Genomic DNA, 22,315 nt, shown 5'->3' with positions numbered 1-22,315 from the left:
TATTCATATACTCATTCAGAACTTGATGGCAGCAACGCAGCTTGAGAACGTTGTGACAGGGCCACGTCTACCGTTGTGTAGCCTCCCCTCTTCTTTTAACAGCAGTCTGTAAACGTCTGGGAAGTGAGGAGAGCCATTGCTGGAGTTCTGGGAGAGGAATGTTGTCCCATTCTTGTCTGATGTAGGACTCTAGCTGCTCAGTCCTGGGTCTTTGGGTCTTCTTTATGGAGTTAGTTTTGTGTCAAAATGTTTGAGAGAAGGTCCTGATGTTTGAGAGAGGAATGTCACGGTTTGAGAGGACAGCTATCCTGGGTCTTTAGGTCTTCTTTGCTGGATTTTTCGTTTCATGATGCACTGAATGTTTTCTATTGGTGAAGGTCTGGACTGCAGGCCGGCCAGTTCAGCACCCGGACTCTTTTTCTGCAAAGCCATGCTGTTGTGATGGATGCAGTATGTGGTTTATTGTCTTGCTGAAATATGCAAGGCCTTCCCTGAAAGAGACGAAAAGAAGAGAAAAAAGAATTAGAAATTTTGATTCATCTGACCTCAGAACAGTTTTCAATTTTGCCTCAGTCCATTTTAAATGAGCTTTGGCCCAGAGAAGACGGCGGCATTTCCGGATCATGTTGACATGTGGCTTCTTCTTTGCATGACACAGCTTTAACTTGCATTTGTGGATTACACAAAAACAGGGATTTTTACAGATTGTCTAAATCTGTTGATGATATTATGTACTGTATATGATGGGATGTCCAAAGTCTTCGCAATTTTACATTGAGGAACATTTTTCTGAAATTGTTCCACAATTTTTAGACGCAGTTTTTCTCAGATTGGTGAACTTCTGCCCATCTTTGCTTCTGAGAGACTCTGCCTCTCTAAAATGCCCTTTTATATTCAGTCATGTGAGTTAGTGGCAAATTGCTCCTTCAGCTGATTTTTATTAGTACCACTTACAGCCTTTTGTTGTCTCTGTGCCAACTTTTTTGAGATGCGTTGCTGCCATCAAGTCCTAAATGAGTTAATGTTTTTCCTGATATGGTAAAATGTCTCACTTTCAATTTCAGATTTTAGAGCTTCATTACTCACCGCTTCATATAACTTTATACAGTCATTTCAGACTAATCAGATTTTAGAGCTTCATCACTCACCACTTCATTTGACTTTATACAGTCATTTCAACTAATCAGATTTTAAAGTTTAATTACTAACCGCTTCGTTTAACTTTTTACAGTCATTGATTTAAGACTAATTAGACTGTAGAGCTTCATCACTCACTGCTTCATTTAACTTTATACAGTCAGTCATTTCAGACTAATCTAATTTTAGAGCTTCATCACTCACCGCTTCATTTCACCTTCATTGAAGGACCAGCTGATACAGACACTGAAAAAAAGAAAAAGAAAAAGAAAAAGGATATAAAGGAAACAGTACATATAAAAAACAGGACAACAGCACCATCTGCTGGAGTAAACAGAACAAACTGTTTGTACTCAGCAGATCACATTTCAGGAGCTTCACTGTCTATTTGAGTTCTGAAATGTTAAAAATCTACTTTACAAACTAAACATTAAGATAAAGTCTTGAACAAGATGATAAAGGAGTGTCAGTTCAGTTCTTACCAGTAGTGACTGTAGAGATCAGGATCAGGATACAGAGAGCAGAACTGCAGGACTGCATGACTGACCTACAGACAGACACATACACCATCAGTACTGACCAGGAGAGGAGAGAGAGAAGAGAGGAAGAGAGAACAGAACTGACCTACAGACACACACACACCATCAGTACTGACCAGGAGAGGAGAGAGAGAAGAGAGGAAGAGAGAACAGAACTGACCTACAGACACACCATCAGTACTGACCAGGAGAGGAGAGATATAGTGCTGTGCAAAACTCAGTGACCACCCTTTATTTCAGTTCTAGTCAAAACAGCCATAAAGTATGTTACTGATTTTCCAGGAGGAGATTAAATTAAAGAGTCCACTTAAATAATAAAAGAGAAAGTGAAAGGAAAATAAGTGACCAAATTGGAGTTCAACAAATCTACAGAGAAAATGTGCTTCCTAACAACCACCTGGAAGAGCTGCTAGACCCCCAAACTGCCCCCATCAGATAAACAGCCCTTAAGGCTTTCATCTTTGAGAGAGAGGAGAAAATCAAGCTGCTTCAGATCTGAAAACATCCACAGGTGTTTCTGTCCATCCTTCCACTGTGAGAAGACGACTCAGCGCTGTGGGTCTGAAAGGATGTATAGCTGTTCAAGAAGAGCCTCACTGAGAAAAGGAGACGGACACATCAAACAAAGAAGCTGAACAATGGACTGACCACCCCAGAGTCCAGACCTCAACATTACTAAATGTTAGGGGTGCGGAAAAAAATCGTTTCTTAGATGCATCGCGATGCAGATGCGAACAATTCTGAAACGATTGACAAATGTCAAAAATCAATTTTCTAAATATTTAATTTATAACGTAACGTTGACGGAACGCAAAAGACAGAACTTGGAAGTGCGGACGTGCAGCGCCCGGACAGTCTGTGGCAGCACATAACAAAAACACAACTGGATGAGCGAGAAATCACAACACAAATGATAAGAAGAGACTTTTTGTCTTTTCAACAAAAATCAAACCACCTTGAGAGCCGCAACATTCAATGTCCAGTATGTCTCAGTGTGTGTTAATGTCCTAGTTTAGGCTAAACAATATAAACGAAAACGCGGACTTACTTTGCTCTGCTTTAACCTTCAGCTATAGCCGCTTTCCTCCCATCTCCAGCAGAAAACCTTTCCTCAGAAGTTGATCAGTTAAATGTCTCTCAACGTTCGGCTGTTTTATGAGGCTGAAGTCGCTTCTTATTCTCCAGCTTCTTGTTCGAATTTTCCCGTTCCACCTTAAATTCTGACTGAGACGCCGAATGTAAATACGGCACCATTTAAGGTGAAACAAGAAGCGACTTCATCTTCGCAACTTTTTGTGTTTGACAGTCTCTCGTTGCAGATTTAACTTGCCAGGAATCAACTGCTTATAAATGCGAATAATGCATCGCTGCTGTGTGACCTGCAGTCTGCATGCCGGTTCTCAGTCATTGAGAAACAGGGCTTTCGCGCTATGTTGCACACGACCCGTCTCGAAGATACTTTACTGACACAGCGACCCCCCCCTCCCCTGTCTCTGCAATGAGACCAAAACCGAAGTTATAAAATCACTGAATTAAATGGGTAGGACGGCTGTAACGCTGCCTGGACACCCAATGCCACTGGATCTTATTTCACTGTAACTGCGCATTTTATTGCAGATGAGTGGCAGCAGCGTCTGATGTGCTCTGAACAACAGCAGTGAGTGAGGTTGCATCTTTTTAACAAAACAAATTGAAGTGATGTGGCAAGTGAACTAGAAGGCATTTTTTTTTCTTTGCCACATCACTTCCATTTGTTTTATTAAAAAAGATATTGGAAGTAAATTCACTATGGATCATTACAAATACTTTGCTGTAAAAGTACCAAGTCCTCAGACAGCAGGAAAATAGAAATCCTGTATAGAAGAAAAGACGCATCGAGAATCGTCTTATAATCGCATCGCAGCCACTGAATCGTAATCAAATCGAATCGTGAGGTGCCTAAAGATTCTCATCCTTACTGAATGTGTTTGATTACTTCAGAAAATGATCAACCAGCTTCTAAGACTGAACTTTGGAGGTGTGTCTGCAGATTCTTTGAGGAACTGAAAGTGAATCTCCTGAACAGAATGGAAGCTGGAATGAAGGGAAAGAGGGACTCACTGAACACAGCACTGAATTTGAATCAATCAGCTCAGAGCTCAGCTGGACAGCAGAGAGTCCACAAACTGCAGCAGCTCTCTGAGTTCATAGAGACTAATGAGTATCAGTGAGTGTGCTGGAGATTTACTCCACTATATTCACTGATACAGTAAATCTGTACAGTGGAAATGCTGAAATATTACAGATGTTACTCAGACTGGTGGGTTTGCTCCTCCTGACAGCGGAAGGCTTTTTCTGTAGACTTCCTGTCTGTACAGAGGAAGTGGCTGCAGAACCGACTGCGCTGCTTGTGGTTTTTAAGAGGAAGTGTGCTGTGATGCAGCCAATCAACAGCCTGCTAATCTCAGGATTTCTCTTTAATACAGAAGCTCATCACTCTGTTCCAGCACACATTTAATAAAACTGTTGTATCAATCACAATAAATTACATTAATTCTGTCTGTCAATCAGCTGATGATGTTAAATAAACCACTCAGTCTTTCTGAAACAGCCATTTAACAAAAGAGCTTCAGATCAGCCATAAACTCCAAACAGAGACAGAAACAGAGAATCTCCAAACACACTTCAGCTCTCAGCTCTGAGTTGTACTCACCGCTCTCTCTCTCTCTCTCTCTCTCTCTCTCTCTCTCTCTCTCTCTCTCTCTCTCTCTCTCTCTGCTGGAGTTTCTGCAGGGAAATCAATCCTGTTTATTATCATAATATCAGAAATATGACAGAATCGTACAGCTGATGTGCTGATCACTTCCTCCTGCACTGATGCGCTTTCGTTTTGATCCTCAGTAAACTGGGACAGGGGGCGGGGCTTAAGAACAGGTGGTTTTATTCTGTGGGGTTTTGACTCAGTTTCTGATCTGATGCTGCTTTAGTCTCCGAGGAGGAGGAGCTCGCTCACCCAGCGTAACGGTTCCTGTGGGAGATAAACAGAAATCTGAGGATGTGAAATGGAGCTGCAGCTGATCAGTTTAGGCCTGTTTTAGTGGAGTAGAAATGAACTGTGGGTAAACTGTACATGTGTAAAATTCACTTTAGCATCATCATTTATATTCATACTGTTTACCTGCTCACTTTCTGTCATCTGACTGTTTACATGATGGAAATAACGTTGATGTCAAATTATGGTCATGCTGGTTGACCAGCATACCAGCATCCTAAACACAACATCTGCTGGTTTTGCAGGTGACCAGCCAGTTGTGTCGTGTTGAGTTTATCATATTTTTGATTTTTTTCCACCTCCTAACTTCCCTGATCCTCTAAATGGGCTCTGATTGGCTCCTCATTACCTGCTGAACAGGTGTGAAGCATTATTACTCACCTACACATCACTCAGGCTTCTATGGGACGACAGCTGAGGCAGATACGACATACAAACACAGTTTGTTATTGTGGATACAGTCATAAAGGGGTAATTACACTGTCATTAGCTTAGCTCTGGTTTACAGTTTAACCTGGGTTTAAACGTGAATGAGTCAGATGGGTTCTTAAACTCCACTGCTGTGTCCTCAAAAGCTGCAGTTTAAAGCTCACCTGCATCTTAAACTAAACCTGATTGCTTTTCATTTAAAAACCACACATCTGTCACTAGATGGTGCTGTTGATCAGGTTTAACTGAGGTCTGTCTGAAACCTGATAAAGACACGGTTTAACTGAGGCTTAAGGTGAGATTATTGTAATTGAAGCGCATTTTCAGCTCAGATATGACAATATTTCATAACCATAGGCCTACATACCTTCTGTCATAATGTTTTGTGGACATGAAACAGCACACACCTGACCATGGAACAGCTAAAGAGCCAACTGTCCAATTACTTTTGAGCCCCTACAAATGAGAGACGCTGAATAAAATGGCTGTAATTCCCACAACATTCACCTTGATTTGGATGTAAATATCCTCAACATAAAGCTGAAAGTCTGCGCTTTGAACTCATGTTCATTATTTAATTTCAGCTCCAGCTGTGCTGGGCAGCCAACATAATGACTTTGTCAGCGTCCAAATATTTATGGGTCTAACTGTATATGATGAGATTTCATTATATATTGACTGATAAACTATATAGCAAAATATGTTCTTACTATGCAGTATTTTGTTCTAGTCAGGCTCATGATGTAATTTGACAGCACATCTGGATGAGCAGTGGATCAGAGAGACTCCTGCATGGAAAGAGCAGTCAAGTTTAGTTTAACACACAGCTGAGTATTAAACCCCTGAAGTTACCGGTTTAACCAAACCTGTGTTAAACTGAGACTAAACTGCTGCTAAGCTAATGGCAGAGCAATCAGAGCAACAGCACCACCATGTCTCTAATGTCGATCTGTCACAGGTTTGGCATGGCGCCATCTGCTGGGTGAGCTGGACAGAGTGGAAAAGTAAGGTCAGTGTATTTCAGTTTGGACTCTGAGTTACATCAAAACAGCAGATGATATTATGGAACATCTCAGATCTTCATCCAGACTTTTTAATTCATTTTTGTAATCAACACCTGATTCTGTTTGTCACGCATTCGGCAAGATGTCAAAGGAAAACGGATTCCATCTCCCAGAATCCCACGGGAGATCACGTCACTGCACAACTTCCTTCAGAGATGGAGGAAGACACGGACTCCATTACCCAGAGTTCTAGGGGAACTCACGTGATCTCTGACTCACAGACGCGCTCCTATCAGAGATCTCTATCCCCTGAATACTAATGTGTAGCACCTGTGTATTTAGTCATATAGGTTGGCTTTCAAGGCTTTCGAGTCAAGGGACAAAGCAAGCCTCAGGATAGCAAGAGCCAAGCTTTCCCGGGAAAGAGGCTAAGCGTGCCTACTCAAAGAAAATCCACAATCACTTTCAAAACACTGCTGACACACGGCGCATGTGGCAGGGCATCCAGGCCATCACCAACTACAAGCCACCTCCACCTGCTTGTGACAGTGATGTCTCCCTTCCAGACGCGCTGAACAACTTCTATGCTAGGTTTGAAACACAGAACGGAACGACGGCGAGGAAATCCACTCCTCCTCCAAGTGAACAGGTACTGTGTCTGTCCACAGCTGATGTGCGGAGAACTCTACACAGAGTCAATCCACGGAAAGCACCAGGATCCGACAGCATACCACCCCTCAGGGCTGTGTGTTCAGTCTGCTGCTGTTTACCCTGCTGACTCATGACTGTACAGCAAAGTACAGCTCAAATCACATCAAGTTTGCTGATGACACGACTGTGGTGGGTCTGATCAGCAAGAATGATGAGTCAGCGTACAGAGAGGAGGTGCAGCGGCTGACAGACTGGTGTGGAACCAACAACCTGTCTCTGAATGCGGACAAAGCTAAGGAGATGGTTGTCGACTTCCGAAGAGTGCGAGGTGACCACGCCCCACTGACCATCACTGGCTCTGCTGTGGAAATCGTCCAGAGCACCAAGTTCCTCAGTGTCCACATCACAGAGAACCTCACCTGGTCCCTCAACACCAACTCCATAGCCAAGAGAGCCCAGCAGTGCCTCTACTTCCTGCGGAGACTGAAGAAGGATCATCTCCCCCCTCCCATCCTCACCATGTTCTACAAGGGGACTGTGGAGAGCATCCTGAGCAGCTGCATCACCGCCTGGTGTGGGAATTGCACCACGTCTGACCGCAAGACCCTACAGCGCATAGTGAGGACAGCTGAGAGGATCATCAGGGTCTCTCTCCCCTCCATCATGGACATCTACACCACACGTTGTATCCGGAAAGCCACCAGCATCGTGAACGACCCCACCCATCCCTCACACAGACCTTTTTCACAGCTGCCGTCTGGCAGAAGGTACCGGAGCATCCGTGCCATCACTGCCAGACTCTGCAACAGCTTTGTCCCTCAAGCAATCAGGTTTTTAAATTCACTCACCCCTCTTTTGATGCACTACTTGCACTATCTGGAACATTGCTGCTAATGCTGTGTTTACACTGTTTTAATACCTCAGTAACTGCTGTGCTCACAGCATGTTAAATACTGCACCTTATTCCACAACCTCATGCTCAGAAATGAGTGCTGTGTCGGTGCTGCACTGTCCTGTCTGTTTACTGTGCCTAATGTCTGTTTAATTTATCATATTTACTGTACTGTTTCTAGCCTAATTCTTTGTTTGCACACTCATGTCTGCATGTTTGCACTTTGTACTTTTTGTTCCTTGTTGCACCGTGTTGTTCCTGGAGGAACGTAATTCCACTCCACTTTTTACTTGTACATAGATGGAATGACGATAAAAGCCTCTTGACTTGACTTGACTTGACTAGAGGTGTAAAGAGCTGAAGTTTCAGTGAACAGAACATCAGCAGTGAAAATCCCCAGACTGATCTGTCTGTCAGAGGGAAATCCCCAAATGACCTTGATGTTCATGATCATTTACATGATGCTACTCTGAACCCTCTGAAATCAGTCAAAAGAGGTTCTGCAATTAATAAATGAATAAATAAAAAAGATTTATTGTGTATCACATTTATACACATAATGCAGCCCACAATGTTTCACAGAGAGCCAAAAGATGAAAATGAGATGATATAAATGATGGAAAAGTAAACAAACAAAAGTAAAAGGTGGATCTTAAGGAATTAAATAAGTAAATATGTAGGGTACCGGCGCTTGAATCAGGCCTGTAGTGCAGATATAGTGCAGAGTTTACAGACCCAGCCAGTCTATGATGGTGTCAGGGAGAATAAACTCACACAGAAGAAGAAAAACCCCAGCAGCGTGTTTACTGTGACAGTGATGTTCAGTGATGAATCCAAGTTGAGCTACATTTCTCTATTTTAATGTAGTAAAGTCACTGTTTCTCTGCTGTTCACTGGGAGAGATGCAGCTCTGTGTTCTTGTTCAGATATTAAAAATGCAGATTAAAAGTTTTGGATACGTCACAGAAAGTGAGCAGACTGAGAACAGCAGCTCATATCACATCAAAACAGTCCATTAAATCCATGCATTCCTGTGAGTGCAGTTTGAAGAGTAGGCCACCCTGCCAGAATGCAAAGCTGAGGGAGGTCAAATCTGAATAATACATTATTGAAGTGTCCCTTTTAATGGACAGGAAATGAGTGTATAAATGGTTTCCAGCATCAAGCGTCAGTCTGAAAACCAAAACAATAACCGTCCTTGTTAGGAGCCAGAGTGGTGTGAGATGTTGATCATGAAGACGGTCAGGATGAGTGTAGATCAAACACAGTGTAACAAGCTCTACCTAAAACATGATGACTCTGAATCTAAATACAGAAGTTCTGTTTGCTTCTTAGGTTGTTTTTATTATTAAATGATCATCAGTCTGGGTCATGAACCGAACCGTTTATAGGTTCTTTCTATTGGGAGGAGTCTGTCCCAAACCCTAACCTCTAAATGTATAGTTCTCAAAATAATACTTCCTCTTAATGTATTATAAGATATTTTTAGATGTCTTTAAAGTCAGAAGATTTAGATTTATCATGAGTTTAATTTTTAATAAAAATGCTGCCTCACATTTTCATGTCACTATCCATTGTTTTGGAGTGTCCTGAGGTCTGAAAATCAGTGGAACATTAAGAACTGTCACTACCAAAACACATATTTTCGACAGTTAAGTAAAGTTTTTAATATTTTAATGAAAAATATGATGGGTTTGTGTGTGTGACTGTTCAAAGCTGTGCTTGCTAGCCATCCTTACTCAAAATTAGCGAAACACAACAGTCATTACTGATCATACTGGGTGACCAGCCCAACCAGCACCAGACCAGAAGAGAAATTTCCAACAGTTTATTACAAAGGAGCAAATTTTTCCTAAGCACCCAAACGTCCTTCCAATCCATGTTGTCAAATTTGTTATTCTAAATGTTAATACAAGCACTAATAAGAAGATACAAGAAAATACTTTTTTTTTCCCATAAAACTTCTATTTGAAACAATTGTGATTGTGTAAGAGTTTGCTAACAATACTAATTTCAAACTATTCTGGGTAAAATAAAGGTTTATTTTTGTATTTGATGACAAAACATTCAAGTATTTTTTTCTTATTGCAGCAATTATCAGCTAACAAAATATGCCAAATGATAAAACAGCATAAATACGGATGACAGGAATAGATTCTATAAAAATATGAAGATTTAAATAACAGTTAAATGATTGGGTAAAATGCGGGTGTGCTTGGGTAAAACGTGTAATGCAGAGATGTCTGTGTTTGTCTGTAAAGCCTCAGTATGGAAGATGTTTTGTTATTCCGGTCAGCTGGCAGAGTTGTTTCATCTTTCAGGGGTGTTTTTTCCTCCTCTAGTAAACAAGTCTGAAAACATACATTTGAAACCAACTTCACTTTCCAGCTTGTCTCTGAAGCAGGTAATCATTTTTACGGTTTAGGCATAACAGATCACACTGTCAGTGGAGAGTTTCTAACTGATAAATGAAAACACACTCAGCTTTCAGCAGCTCCTCTTTAAAATGATTCATAGATATTACCCAGTAAATTTACAATGTCCAGCTATTTCATTAAGTGCACCTCCTTGTTTCTACACTCATTGTCCATTGTATCAGCTCCACTGACCATATAGGAGCACTTTGTAGTTCTACAGTTATAGACTGTAGTCCATCTGTTTCTCTGATACTTTGTTAGCCCCCTTTTACCCTGTTCTTCAGTGGTCAGGACCCCCATGGACCCCCACAGAGCAGGTACTATTTGGGTGGTGGGTCATTCTCAGCACTGCAGTAACCCTGACGTGGTGGTGGTGTGTTAGTGTGTGTCACGCTGGTGTGAGTGGATCAGACACAGCAGTGTCTGATAACAGCACAATAACAGGATATTGTTTTTTAATGGAAGTTTTATGAAGAAAATATATATTTTCTATGTACCACAAAATAATGTTAGAGTTTTTAGTGCAATTCCTGATGGTGTGGGAATTCTGCTTTTTAAGATTCTTCCTCTCTTCATCTACCAGTGTTATTCGGTGTACACAACAAACATTTCACCCATGAGAAAATTAGTACTGTTTGTAGTCGTTTTTAGAAAGACTAATTTGGTGCTTATAAAGAATTTGGTCTTTTGCACTAAACTGGTGGAAGTCACTGTTCAGATTATTCATAAATGTGACCCAGGAAATTATAGATTAGATAAAGATTCAGAAATTTAACTGTTTTTATTTTGATAATCTTCATAAACAATGAAATGCTGTCAGGATTTCTGAAGACATGTAATGTGAAATATTCACTCAGCCAATGAGCTGATCTGCTCACCAACCAACCAACCAGAATTCGGTATCAGCGAGGCCAGTTTTAATACCCCAAATCTGATTTTTAATGGAATACAAATTTCTTCACAAATGAAACGTCTATTTCTTCGTTTTTAGCCGTTTAGCTCCACTCACCCCTGTTCATTTAAGACTCTCTGGCGCCATCTGGCGTTTTTCAGTCGTATCTTTGATATAACGGGACAGCTAGGAAGCGGCCTTTATCACCGACTCCGCTCGCACCACCGCTTTTATTCTTGCGGCATTTCTGTCTTTTTCGGTGACGCTGCAGCTTCGAGTAATCGGACTTTTTCACCGTTTCACTTTATCCTCCAAATATTGTCAGTTTATTCTTGTAACTTCACGCCTTTATTATCGAAATATTACAATTTATTCTCGAAATATCACAATTTTATTCTAAAATCTAGAGCAGAAGGGAAAGTTAAAAATAAGTTTAATCGAAATGTTTATCAAAATCTTAGTTTCAAGCTATTTGCATTTAATTTCCATCTACAATTAAAGGTTAAAAAAGGTAATAGGATTGTGAATTTAGCCCTAAATAAGCAGCTTTCAGGAGCGGTTAGCTGGACACATGTTGCCCATCGAGCTTTACTCAGGCAGCCTAATCAGTGTTTTGTGTGTAAATTGAGAAAACAGAATGAGAACACTGACCTGTCTGGTGGTCATTGTGCAGAAAACAACAAGATGATGCAAATTCATCTTTATATCACAATAAATGGAATGTTCTGTTTTTTTAGATTAAATGAATTGATGAGTAAAAATCATTCTTTTTACATTAAATTGATTGTAATGAACCAAGTAGCGCTGTAATTATGGATCTACTGGAAGATTTGATTGAATATATCTGATAGAGAAGTTCAGTGTCAGTGAGGTGGATCAGGCCCAAATCACCACAGTAAAGTGGATACGGACAGTTTGTTTTTGCGCATTTAACCACTAATTTTACATTTTTAATTTTTAATTTTATTTTAAGTTCAGATCCCTTCACCCTACAACAGTCAGGTTATTGCTTTTTAAAAGGTGATGGAACATGAGCTGAACTCTGTTCATGGAAAGTATCCATTAGTAGATTCTGTCTGCGTTTTTCAGGTGTTTTAATAAAGCTAAATTCACACGTTTATTCATATCAGATCGAGAGTAAACTGCCATTTTAGCTCATGATGTCACTAAATATTTCTATGGGCAGATCTAGCTGTGGATCCACATGGCTAAGCCAGCAGGCCAATGCCTGGTTAACTGTAGGAAGACTGGTGCAGTGCTGCATAGGCAGTGAGTGATGGTGGGGAGGTCCATGGTGTCATGAGAATACAGAACCAACATTACTGAACAAGTCACAATAATAATAAAAAGGGTGAGAAAATGAAATGACAAGAAGTAAATAAAAACTAATAAACAAACAGATTCAGATATTTATCATCATCGTACACATGAAGATCCTGCTTGTCTGAGCTACATAAAAACATACAGTTTAATGCTCTGAACACTAGATGGCGCACTAAACCATGGTAAGTGCATGCCACCCTGTGTTTGATCTACACCAGGGCTGGGATCCACTGTTTTAGTGCACTGATGACGGATTGATCATTTCAGTCTTCAGCTGGAGCAGCTAAACTTTATCTCCTCTGTCGTACAATTACCACTAACACCACAACCACCGCTAGAAGTACAACCACCATCAGTGCAAAAACCCACACTGGAACAGCAGCTCCTCTATCTGTGTCCAGATCTGGATGGTCATCTACGACACAAAACACAGGTTTGTAATACAGTGAGTTTAACTAAACACCACCATTAAAGCTGATTTCTGATTGGATAAACAGAAATCATGTAATAACATACCATTTAATTCACTTCCACCTGCTGACCCCACAGTCACTGTGTAGATATGAATGACCTCTTCATTCTTTTTGTCCATTACAGTATAAACTCCACTATCAGATGGAGTCACTGCTCTCAGCTCAAGAGCAGCCGATACTCTTTGTTTGTATTCAGGATCACACTGTAGTGACCGTCCATCCACTGCACAGATCTGACCACTGGACAGTCCAGCTGAACCTGTCCTGTTATAAATCACCTCCACTTCCTCTGGAATGTCCAAATCCAGGACCAGAGATTCACCAGGGTGTATCCGAACTGAAGTACTCAGTGCTGAGAAAAAAAAGACAAACACAAAAAGGAGCTTCATTAATCTCAGTCCCTGTGCACCACTGTGTGTGTGTGTGTGTGTGTGTGTGTGTGTGTGTGTGTGTGTGTGTAATAAGGTCTGGTGTACCACAAATGACACTATAAAACTGCAGCAGTGGTGTTTGAATGTGCCGTGAGCTGATACTGTGTGTGTGTGTGCACCTAAACCACTGGGGTTATATTAGTAATTTACAGAGAAGAAAACAGATGGACACTTACGCTCAATAAGTAGCTGAACATCACAGATGTCTTCACCATCACAGTCACATGTGTACCAGCCTCTCTTAGTGAAATCAGCGTCAGTGATGGTGAGAGAGAGATTCCCCTTCAGGTACTGATCATGGATCATCTGATATCCCTCCTTCACTGATCTACATGAAGTCTGATCACACTCAGCCAGAACATCAGTGGGTTTATGGAACACAGACCATCTGACCAAACCAGAGCATCTCTCAGAGCAGGACAGAGTAGCAGAGTCATGAAGCTTCACCTTCACTGAAGGAACAGCTGACAATATCTCTGAAAGAGAAATAAAGACCAAAGGAGTAAAAATCAGCATAAAACAATAACTGTCCAACTTCAACACAAGTTCCTGCTGTTAGAAGAGCAGAAAATTTTAAATGCAGCATTTTAACTAGTTTAAATGAAATTAAGTGAGGATAAAATATGTATATTATATCATTATTATGGATAATACAATATTACCCATATAATATGAATTATAATGCAGTGTTACATATAACAATCTCATTCCTATTTACCAAAGTCAAAGTAAAATATACAATAAAGTCTTTAATAAGATGATAAAGGAGTCACAGTGCAGATCTTACCAGCAGAGAATGCAGAGATGAGTAAGATCAGCATACAGAGAGCAGAACTGCAGGACTGCATGACTGACCTACAGACACACACACCATCAGTACTGACCAGAAGAGGAGAGAGAGAAGAGAGAAAGAGAGAACAGAACTGACCTACAGACACACCATCAATACTGACCAGGAGAGGAGAGAGAGAAGAGAGAAAAAGAGAACAGAACTGACCTACAGACACACACACACACCATCAGTACTGACCAGGAGAGAGAGAAGAGAGAAAGAGAGAACAGAACTGACCTACAGACACACACACCATCAGTACTGACCAGGAGAGGAGAGAGAGAAGAGAGAAAAAGAGAGAAGAACTGACCTACACACACACCATCAGTACTGACCAGGAGAGGAGAGAGAGAAGAGAGAAAGAGAGAACAGAACTGACCTACAGACTCGATACTCAATGTGTCACCATATTTATTTTTTTTCTGATATCTGATAAGTCAGCACAGATAAAGCAGCACCACAATTATAAAATTCTATTAAAACTATGAACTCAACATCTCTAATTCAGCTTTTTACACACTGCACTACACAGAGTTTTTAAAGGGAACCCTGACTGTTCAGACATACAGGCCTCAATATGGCGTACATGTACAAAACCATACAAATATATTGTATAAACCAAGCAAAATACTGTACGTCCTTTCGGGCTTCCTTAAATGGTTATTAACCAGAGATCTGAAGTTGAAAAACCTAGCAGAAAATCCCAAGTTTATTGGACCGTTAAGTTATTAAGACAAATCACACCTGTATTATTTTTTAAATATTCATGGTAATAAAGTTTTTAATTATTAATCCCTGTATTAACTTAATGTGGGTAAGAGTTATACATAATACTGCCATATTTGGACAAGATTATTTATTGATGGATGGCTCTATCACTAAACAATCAGAAATACTGCTGTACACAAAGACAGCACCTACAACAACAACAACAATAATGCATACTTTCTGGTCGTTCTTAAGCACTGAAATACCACCAGACGTCAAAGCTCCACCTCTGAGACCAAACCAGTAAGTAGATTCACTGCGACTGTAGCGCCATTTTCAAACACCAAGGGACACATGATTTTCACAGACTGCGGCAGATCTGCACAGTACTTCCTGAAAAACAGACTCCACATGCTTTAGAGCGTCTATTCCAGACGTAACATCACAGTGCAGCTCCAGAGGACTTTATAGACACTACAGAGAAGAATTGAGGGAAAGAACTGTGCTTCATTTCACTGATACAGAATCTGTCACTCAGTGCGCTGTAACCCAACCGTGAACCGCAGCGGACTACAGTTCAGTTTGGTTCAGTTCAGTTCAGTTGGTGTCATGTCAGATAAAGAGACAGATGTTACAGCACATCTGTTTGGGGTGTTACTCATTAAAAGGAAATGTGTAATATTCAGACAAATACTATTTTGATTTTTTTAAATGGTCATGCTTAATAATAATAGTAATTATTATTATTTTTTTTATTATTATTATTGTTGTTGTTGTTGTTGTTGTTTATGGGCGATCATTGATAAGGGTGATACTGAGTTTTGAACACACGTTCAGAAACAACCAACTACTGTTTGGGCCTGCTGTGCACTCAAGTAGAGGTGGGTTGTTCAAAGAATAGTTTGATTGGTCCACATCAAACATGTAGGTGTGAGACATGAAGTGCCAGGATAACAAAGCAATAACTCGATAGTAGACATGCATATCAAGTGTGAAACTTGAGTATGGATAATTTTCAGATATTAAATATGAATATGAATATTCAAACCTATAAATCAAAACAATCCACATAATGTAAAAGAATAAACACTATTGCTCTAGAAAATGAAGGCCAAATGGAACCTGTGTTTGTAGAGAACAGCCAGAACTGAGCTTGTTAGCTGCTCAGTGCTATCAGCAGTGCTCAGTACTTCTACACCATAACACGTGAAACAGGGTGGACACTGATCCTGTTTTTGAGGCTTAAACTGTTGTAAAATATTGACTCTGTACTGCCAGTTTTTCACATGCAGTGTTCAGGTAGACAAACCACTTGTTTCGCTGGTCATAGTTTGAGATACTTTTATTAAATCTGTAAATATACAGTATGAGTTCTCTATTAAACCAAGCAAAGCTTCTTAGTTGAAGTGGCCGAGCTGTAGCACATCCTATTTGTTTCTGGCAGGATAAGTGTAGTTAGCTTTTCTTCTCAGTTCCTCATAATGTTTCGCTATCCCCAAAGTTTTCACAAGAGTGAGCAGTTCCTCGTGGTTCTTCACCATAATAACCATGTCCTTTTTTGAGAAACTAAGTAGGAACCTCACTGTCACATTCAGACGTATTTTGACACAGATTGAGTGCAAAAACCTGCAACTCTAAATGTTCACTAGATGTTTTAAAAGATGTCTCAGTGGCGACACTTAGAGGACATTAAGCAGACATACATGGTCCACCCATTCTTGCAGAAATAGTTTAATTTACTGAGCTGAATGTATAATACCTTAATAGCTAATACTACAGTATGTGAGCTAAAGGGAGGTGAAACATGCTAATAAGTGAAATCTTGCGTTTTCCATAATAACATGGTGACGTTGTCTGATGGGAAGTTTGTACTGTTTATAAAACACTCTGGTGTTTAATCGTCAATGTATTATACTACCAATGCAACTAATAATGAAGATATGAAATATTATTATTATTATTATTTTATTATTATTATTATTATTGTTATTATTATTATTATTATTATTATTATTATTATTATTATTATTGAATTGCTAACAAACATATATTAAGATGCACTTAAATGTATGTAAATTTATAACTTACTTAGAAACAAACAAGAGATACCCCCCCATATTTTATTATGCACAGTTTGAGAGCAGGAGACGTTCAAACATACGTAGTGCACTACGTAGAGAGTGTGGAGCCATTTGAGATTCAGCCCCAGATTTTACTTTTTCCCCTTGTTTAGTGGTGTTGAATGTCAAATTATATTTTTCTCCCTTGCATAATTAACCCTGGATAATGGTATAAATCCTGATGTAGTGCTTAATTATGTGTTTTAACTGATTAAAATCTCAATTATACAAGCGGTAGTAGCCCGTCATGTTTATTATTTGTTTTGTTAAAAAGAAACTATTTGACCATTTGACTATTTCCACTTTGCTATAACCTAACCTTAATTAATTTAAATAAAGGTTGAGTTATATCTATTTTTTTTTTAAATAAACATTAGTAAATAAAGCATTCATTAGATGAAGTTGTGTTCCAGCAGTAATATGTGTTGTATACTCACAGTTTGTGCTGTTGGAGTAAGGTCTGAATACACTGAGATGTTGTAGAAATGCTATCCTGAGTGAGGTCTGAGGAATCTGTTCTCGTTTAAAAGGTGAACTGAGTGCTGGAAAGATGTACTTTGTATGGTTAGTATGGGGCATGAAGAGGAAGTGGTTACAGCTCTAGCTCTGTATCTGCTGCCTTTAGGAATCTTTAAGAGTTACTGACAGCCCCAAAGTTCCCCAGTTTCCCAGAAAAGGGCAGTGCTGACCAGCACTCACAAGACCCAAATATGACAATACTGTACACTTTCTAACAAATAAGACTATATATGATTTTAATTTAGTCTCTGCTTTGTTCTGTACACTCTATGTGCAAACAGAACATCCAGTCCTCAGGCAGCATTAGCATCTAAGCAACCATAGAAGAATCACTAGTATACAGTCAGGCCTACACATGCAAATATTACAGTCTCTGCTGGTGTTTGAAAGAGACACAACATATAAATTATGGCTGTAAATGGTAAGACAGCACACAGTATGTACTTTACATCACTTTTTAAAGTGCTGCTCTTAAAATGTTTACAAAAAATTATATGATAATGATCATGAGCTCTATGATAATTAATGGTAACACAATGTAAATGGCTCATCAGTTTAACCTAAAAAAATACTCAATGTAGTAACAAGTAAGTGAACTAGTTTTATTCAACCTTAATAAATACTTTGAATGAACGATTCTTTCAATTCAGAAATAATTGAATGATTCAGAGACATTTTTGAGCCAATTAAAACTATTTAAACTGTTTATTATTGCATGAAATATTTTGTAGATTAGCATATGTGGTGTAAAAAAGAGCAGATAGCAGAGTGGCTATTTGTTTTTCCTTTTACACACCACATTTTCTTAGAGAACATTTGGTTGCTTCGGAGAAGCGTAATGTTCCATTTCCTCTTTAGCCAGTTTCTGTTCTCAACTGGAGATCTAACCAAACCTACCCACTGTGCACATGATGTTGAGGGCTGCAGGCCTAAACCAAACAAAAACAAATAGAAACAAAGAAAAATAAGATCACAGTAACTTCAAGATATTCTAACTACCACAGAGGCTGAATGTTCCACACTCTTTCCAAAACCACTATCAGCAATTAGTGTCTCAGCTAAAACAAAGAAAAATATAGAAGAAAAAGAAGAGAAACAGTGGCCTACAGACACCCCAGCCTTGAACCTCTGAAAAGAATATAAAAACACATGGCTTTAATCTTTAATAAACAGCATGCAAAGAATGTTAAAAAGTCACCATACATTATCTTAACTGACAGTAATAGGTACACATTCTACCATAAGTTAAAAAAAAAACTAAATCCTCAGCCCATGCCTCAGTAAACTTTACATGCTTCTCAGACTGCTGTGGTGAGCGCAGCCGAGTTTCATTAGTTTCATTAACTTATGAAAAGACTTAAAAACTGCTGCCACATCCTTTGTTTAACTGGAGAGGTCCGGATAGTAGGAGACGAGGTCTGAGGACGAAACCTGGCATTCAACTACTTTATTTAGGCCAACTAGAGAACAGACTCAGGCATAGCAAGGCAGACAGGCCCTGGGACAAATGAACCCATGTAGAAATATAAAATCACGTTTAAATCTACACACAGTGGAATAATCCTACTTCAAGCGTAAACATACTGGTACAGAGTTACAGTATAATGGATAAAAAGTAAATATTTTAGTGCAGTAACTCTGCATCACCTAGACACTCTGCTCTTGGAGCATACGTCATCAAATGGAGCGTAGAGTTAGTTTAGACAGGCCAAGTCAAGCTCAGACCCCAATCTGATTTAGCTGATTTCAATCATATTTGACTGTCCTAAAGAAAAAAGTGTTACAGATGACTGACTGTTGGACTTGGTCCACAGCTCAGGGAGGTTTAATGCTTCGTATATCAGGTTACGCATCTTTTGCATTAGCCCTGCCAGTAGTAGCTGCATCACCCTGGCTAATAACTCTACTATGTGGTGGTGTCAGTTGTCAAAGTCATTGTTTGTATGACATTGGCAAAGCATTTCTGATGGTCATGGTCTAAATATACAAAAATGTAAATAAGGATAAATGGTGTGTTGTTGGACACACAGTACGTGTAAATGGGGCAGCAGTAGTCATCAGTAAGGAGGAAACGCTGGGTGGTAGAACCTTTGAAGCTGCCAGCTTTGTGCAAATATGATGTCATCATGTGCATGTTCATACTGGGCCTAAGAATAATTCAAGTATATTTCTAATTCTAATGTTCATTGTTGCTTGAACCACCACTATATACTCTATTAGAAAGACCAAATAGATCTGCTTTTGATTATTAGGGCTTGAAGAATGCTTTGTGGAAGCTGTTTGTTTACGTCTGCAAACTAGTGGTTGACTGATTATCAGCCTGACTGATAACTGAAGCAGATATTCAGCGTTTTTACAGTTATCAGAATCCACATATGAACCTGCTTGATGATAAAAGTGCCACCTAACATAACACAATGAAAACAAAACACACTTCTGTAGTCTGGCCCAATGTTCCACCCACAGCGTTAGTGGATTGGCCATCTGTCGAGTAAAACCACTCCCCTGAAATCTCATTGGCTACCCCAGATGCCACTTTTAAATTTCTGCCACATCATTGGCTTCCAATGGGAGGACAGTTGTTTTGCTATCAACAGAACGATATAATTGCGCTCACTCTATCCTAACGTGACACACGCGTGCAGCTCAAGGCCTGTCTGAAACATCACATCAGTTTGGTGAGAGTGAGGGTTCTGTGTGTGGAGCAGACACACTGTTCCAAAGATTCCACTGCTCTGCTAAAACTAGACGGGATGTTCCACACAATCATGCAGCGCAGAACACGTCTGATACATTCAGCACATCCAGTTACTGCTTGTTAGCACATGAAATACATTTTTACAAAGTAGTAGTCCACAATCCAGACCAGGCCTTCTGACTGCCCCCGTTTCATAACAGAAAAGAACCAAAGAAGCCACCCAGCATGTCTTGCTTTGCAGTGTTCGGTGTTTGTTTGCTCTACTTATTCTTATTTCTGTTCTGATTGACTTACTGAGAACTTTGTGTTTTGACCCTTTTAGATTTAGCCCAGCCCCTTTTAACCTGGTGGCTTTGCGTGTACTATTGTACAGATGTAAATTTAAGGTCATGAAATGTCTTGGATTGTCTTATTTTGAGGTATTCACTGTAGCACTGTACAGAGACATTTTAACGGATCACTGTCATCTACATTAAGCAGATCTGTTTCAGTTTCTTGTTTCTTATTTTGAACTCTGTTTAAGCCACTGTATTGATACACACAACCACAGGACCGATTCTCGATTTCAGAAGATGAAAGAAGATCTCAATGACTAGACTGTGAAACTGGAAAGTAAAGATATTGATATGTTTGGAATATTACGCTTTGAGTGTTATTACGTGAGAGGCATCAGCTAAAAACAAAATGGTTAAACTTGTCATTTCAAACTGACGTAAGCAGAAAAGCTGAGAGAAGGTAGCAGCTGGCTTTATGAAATCATAGTACACGGTATGTTTATAAATTCTTTTCCAACACAAATACTGCAAAAATATTCAGTCTATATCACAGTGTATACCCGTATGCACATATCTGGAATAAGTGATTTCACAGCAGAATATTAAAGTATGTACATCAGAGTGCATCACAAACCTGTATAAAAAATCAGTCTTAGAATGCCTCATTAGACACAACTGAATATGGTGTGGCATTAAGTGACACCAACCCCATAATTAAACTGTAAGATAATCATGTTTGGACACATGACTCTGCTGGAACCTTTTGGAGTATTGCTCATTGCTCAGATGAATATTTATATTTTATATGGAGTGCTATTTTAATTAATTTCAAGTTGTCATTTTTTATATGTTATGTTCACATGGCATACGAGCAGTGCATACTGTACTGGAAAACATGCATAAAAATGTGCAGAAAGTGTGGACCCATGGAAATGGGCACCCTGATCTCTTTTAATTCACTTTAGTTTATTTACTGATGTGTTTGTCAGACAGTATCAGCTGTAAATGAGCCAGTGTTACAGACTTTAATAGAACATGCTGAAAGGCTAAAAGTACGTCTCCTTACACTGTACACACATGTTGGTGTTCTGTGTAATAAATAAACACTCTAATTAGACAAGAAGCAGTGAGCAAAATTTTAATATGACATAAATTCGATCATTTTTTTATTTCCTTAAAATAAGACCAAACTTTAGATTTAGTCTAGTTAGGATGTTTGTGTCATGCTGTTTTCTTATCTGGAGTTTATGATGAGATTATGAAGGTAGGAGCTGTTATTCTGGAATAGCTACTGTACTGAATTCAGTCCCTACTGAAGTCGTCATGGAGACTAAAAAGATCAGATTTCAGAGTTTAGAAGTTTCTTTCTTTTTTTGTGGAAAATCTCTACCAAGCAGAAAGTTGGGCACCACCAACTCTGCTGCCTGGAGGACACTGAATTAACACCAAGCAGCTTTTAAACGTAAAAAAGTAATTGACCAGGTTAAATTGAAATTTTGAATGAAACATTAAAATAACAGAGGAATAATGTGTGTTTGCATTAGTTAACTTATGATTTGAACATCACTGAACTCAACAGTAACCCAGTTACTCACTTCAGGAAGTGTAAAGCTGCTGAAGCTCTTGTGCACTCTTACTATTTTAGGATTGTCTTCTGGAATTCCCCTCCAGAGTTTTCACGCCATAATTAGAGCCCTGCGGCTTATTAGACAGCCTGATCACAGTCAGTTTCGGCAGGTTTAGTTCAAACCTGACCACCTGACCTTTACTGAGATGGAGAGATGGGTGATAGAAATAGAGATAAAACTACACTAATTAAAAAAAGTAGTTTTTTAAATACTATAGAAAAATAGTTTTTCCTTCTACCAAGTGAAACTGTGTTAAAATGAACATTTAACTGAGCTTCTTAAAATAAATGAACAGAAAAGATTACTGATCTCTGAA

At 39.4% G+C, this 22,315-nt stretch overlaps 1 protein-coding gene and 1 long non-coding RNA gene across 2 annotated transcripts; both read right to left on the bottom strand.

Annotated features, from left to right (window-relative positions):
* Positions 1 to 443: 443 nt before the first annotated feature.
* On the bottom strand, positions 444 to 4,387 carry LOC118826934. The gene is made up of 4 exons (XR_005008823.1): positions 4,369 to 4,387; positions 1,620 to 1,684; positions 1,342 to 1,383; positions 444 to 491 (listed from the first exon to the last, which is right to left on the bottom strand). It is a non-coding gene; the product is annotated as an uncharacterized LOC118826934 (long non-coding RNA).
* A 7,753-nt stretch (positions 4,388 to 12,140) lies between these two features.
* Positions 12,141 to 17,411, bottom strand: LOC118826932. Its single transcript, XM_036598018.1, has 5 exons — positions 17,317 to 17,411; positions 14,007 to 14,074; positions 13,396 to 13,695; positions 12,832 to 13,140; positions 12,141 to 12,730 (listed from the first exon to the last, which is right to left on the bottom strand). The coding sequence occupies exons 2-5, from the start codon at positions 14,065 to 14,067 to the stop codon at positions 12,606 to 12,608; spliced, it is 795 nt and encodes a 264-aa protein (XP_036453911.1). The 5' UTR covers positions 14,068 to 14,074; positions 17,317 to 17,411; the 3' UTR covers positions 12,141 to 12,605.
* Between the last annotated feature and the right edge of the window lie 4,904 nt (positions 17,412 to 22,315).

The sequence above is a fragment of the Colossoma macropomum genome, unplaced genomic scaffold (genome assembly GCF_904425465.1).
Source record: "Colossoma macropomum unplaced genomic scaffold, Colossoma_macropomum, whole genome shotgun sequence".
Taxonomy (NCBI): Eukaryota; Metazoa; Chordata; class Actinopteri; order Characiformes; family Serrasalmidae; genus Colossoma; species Colossoma macropomum.
The sequence above is the reverse complement of the archived record's forward strand: the minus strand, read 5'-3'. Positions and strand labels throughout refer to the sequence as shown.

What these genes read in the sequence shown, in the direction of transcription:
- LOC118826932 (XM_036598018.1), bottom strand. Translation starts at nt 14,067, where the DNA reads ATGCAGTCCTGCAGTTCTGCTCTCTGTATGCTGATCTTACTCATCTCT. An exon ending in CATCTCTGCATTCTCTGCTG is followed by an intron (nt 13,696 to 14,006) that starts GTAAGATCTGCA and finishes TTTCTCTTTCAG; the next exon opens with AGATATTGTCAGCTGTTCCT. An exon ending in TGTTCAGCTACTTATTGAGC is followed by an intron (nt 13,141 to 13,395) that starts GTAAGTGTCCAT and finishes TTTTTTTCTCAG; the next exon opens with CACTGAGTACTTCAGTTCGG.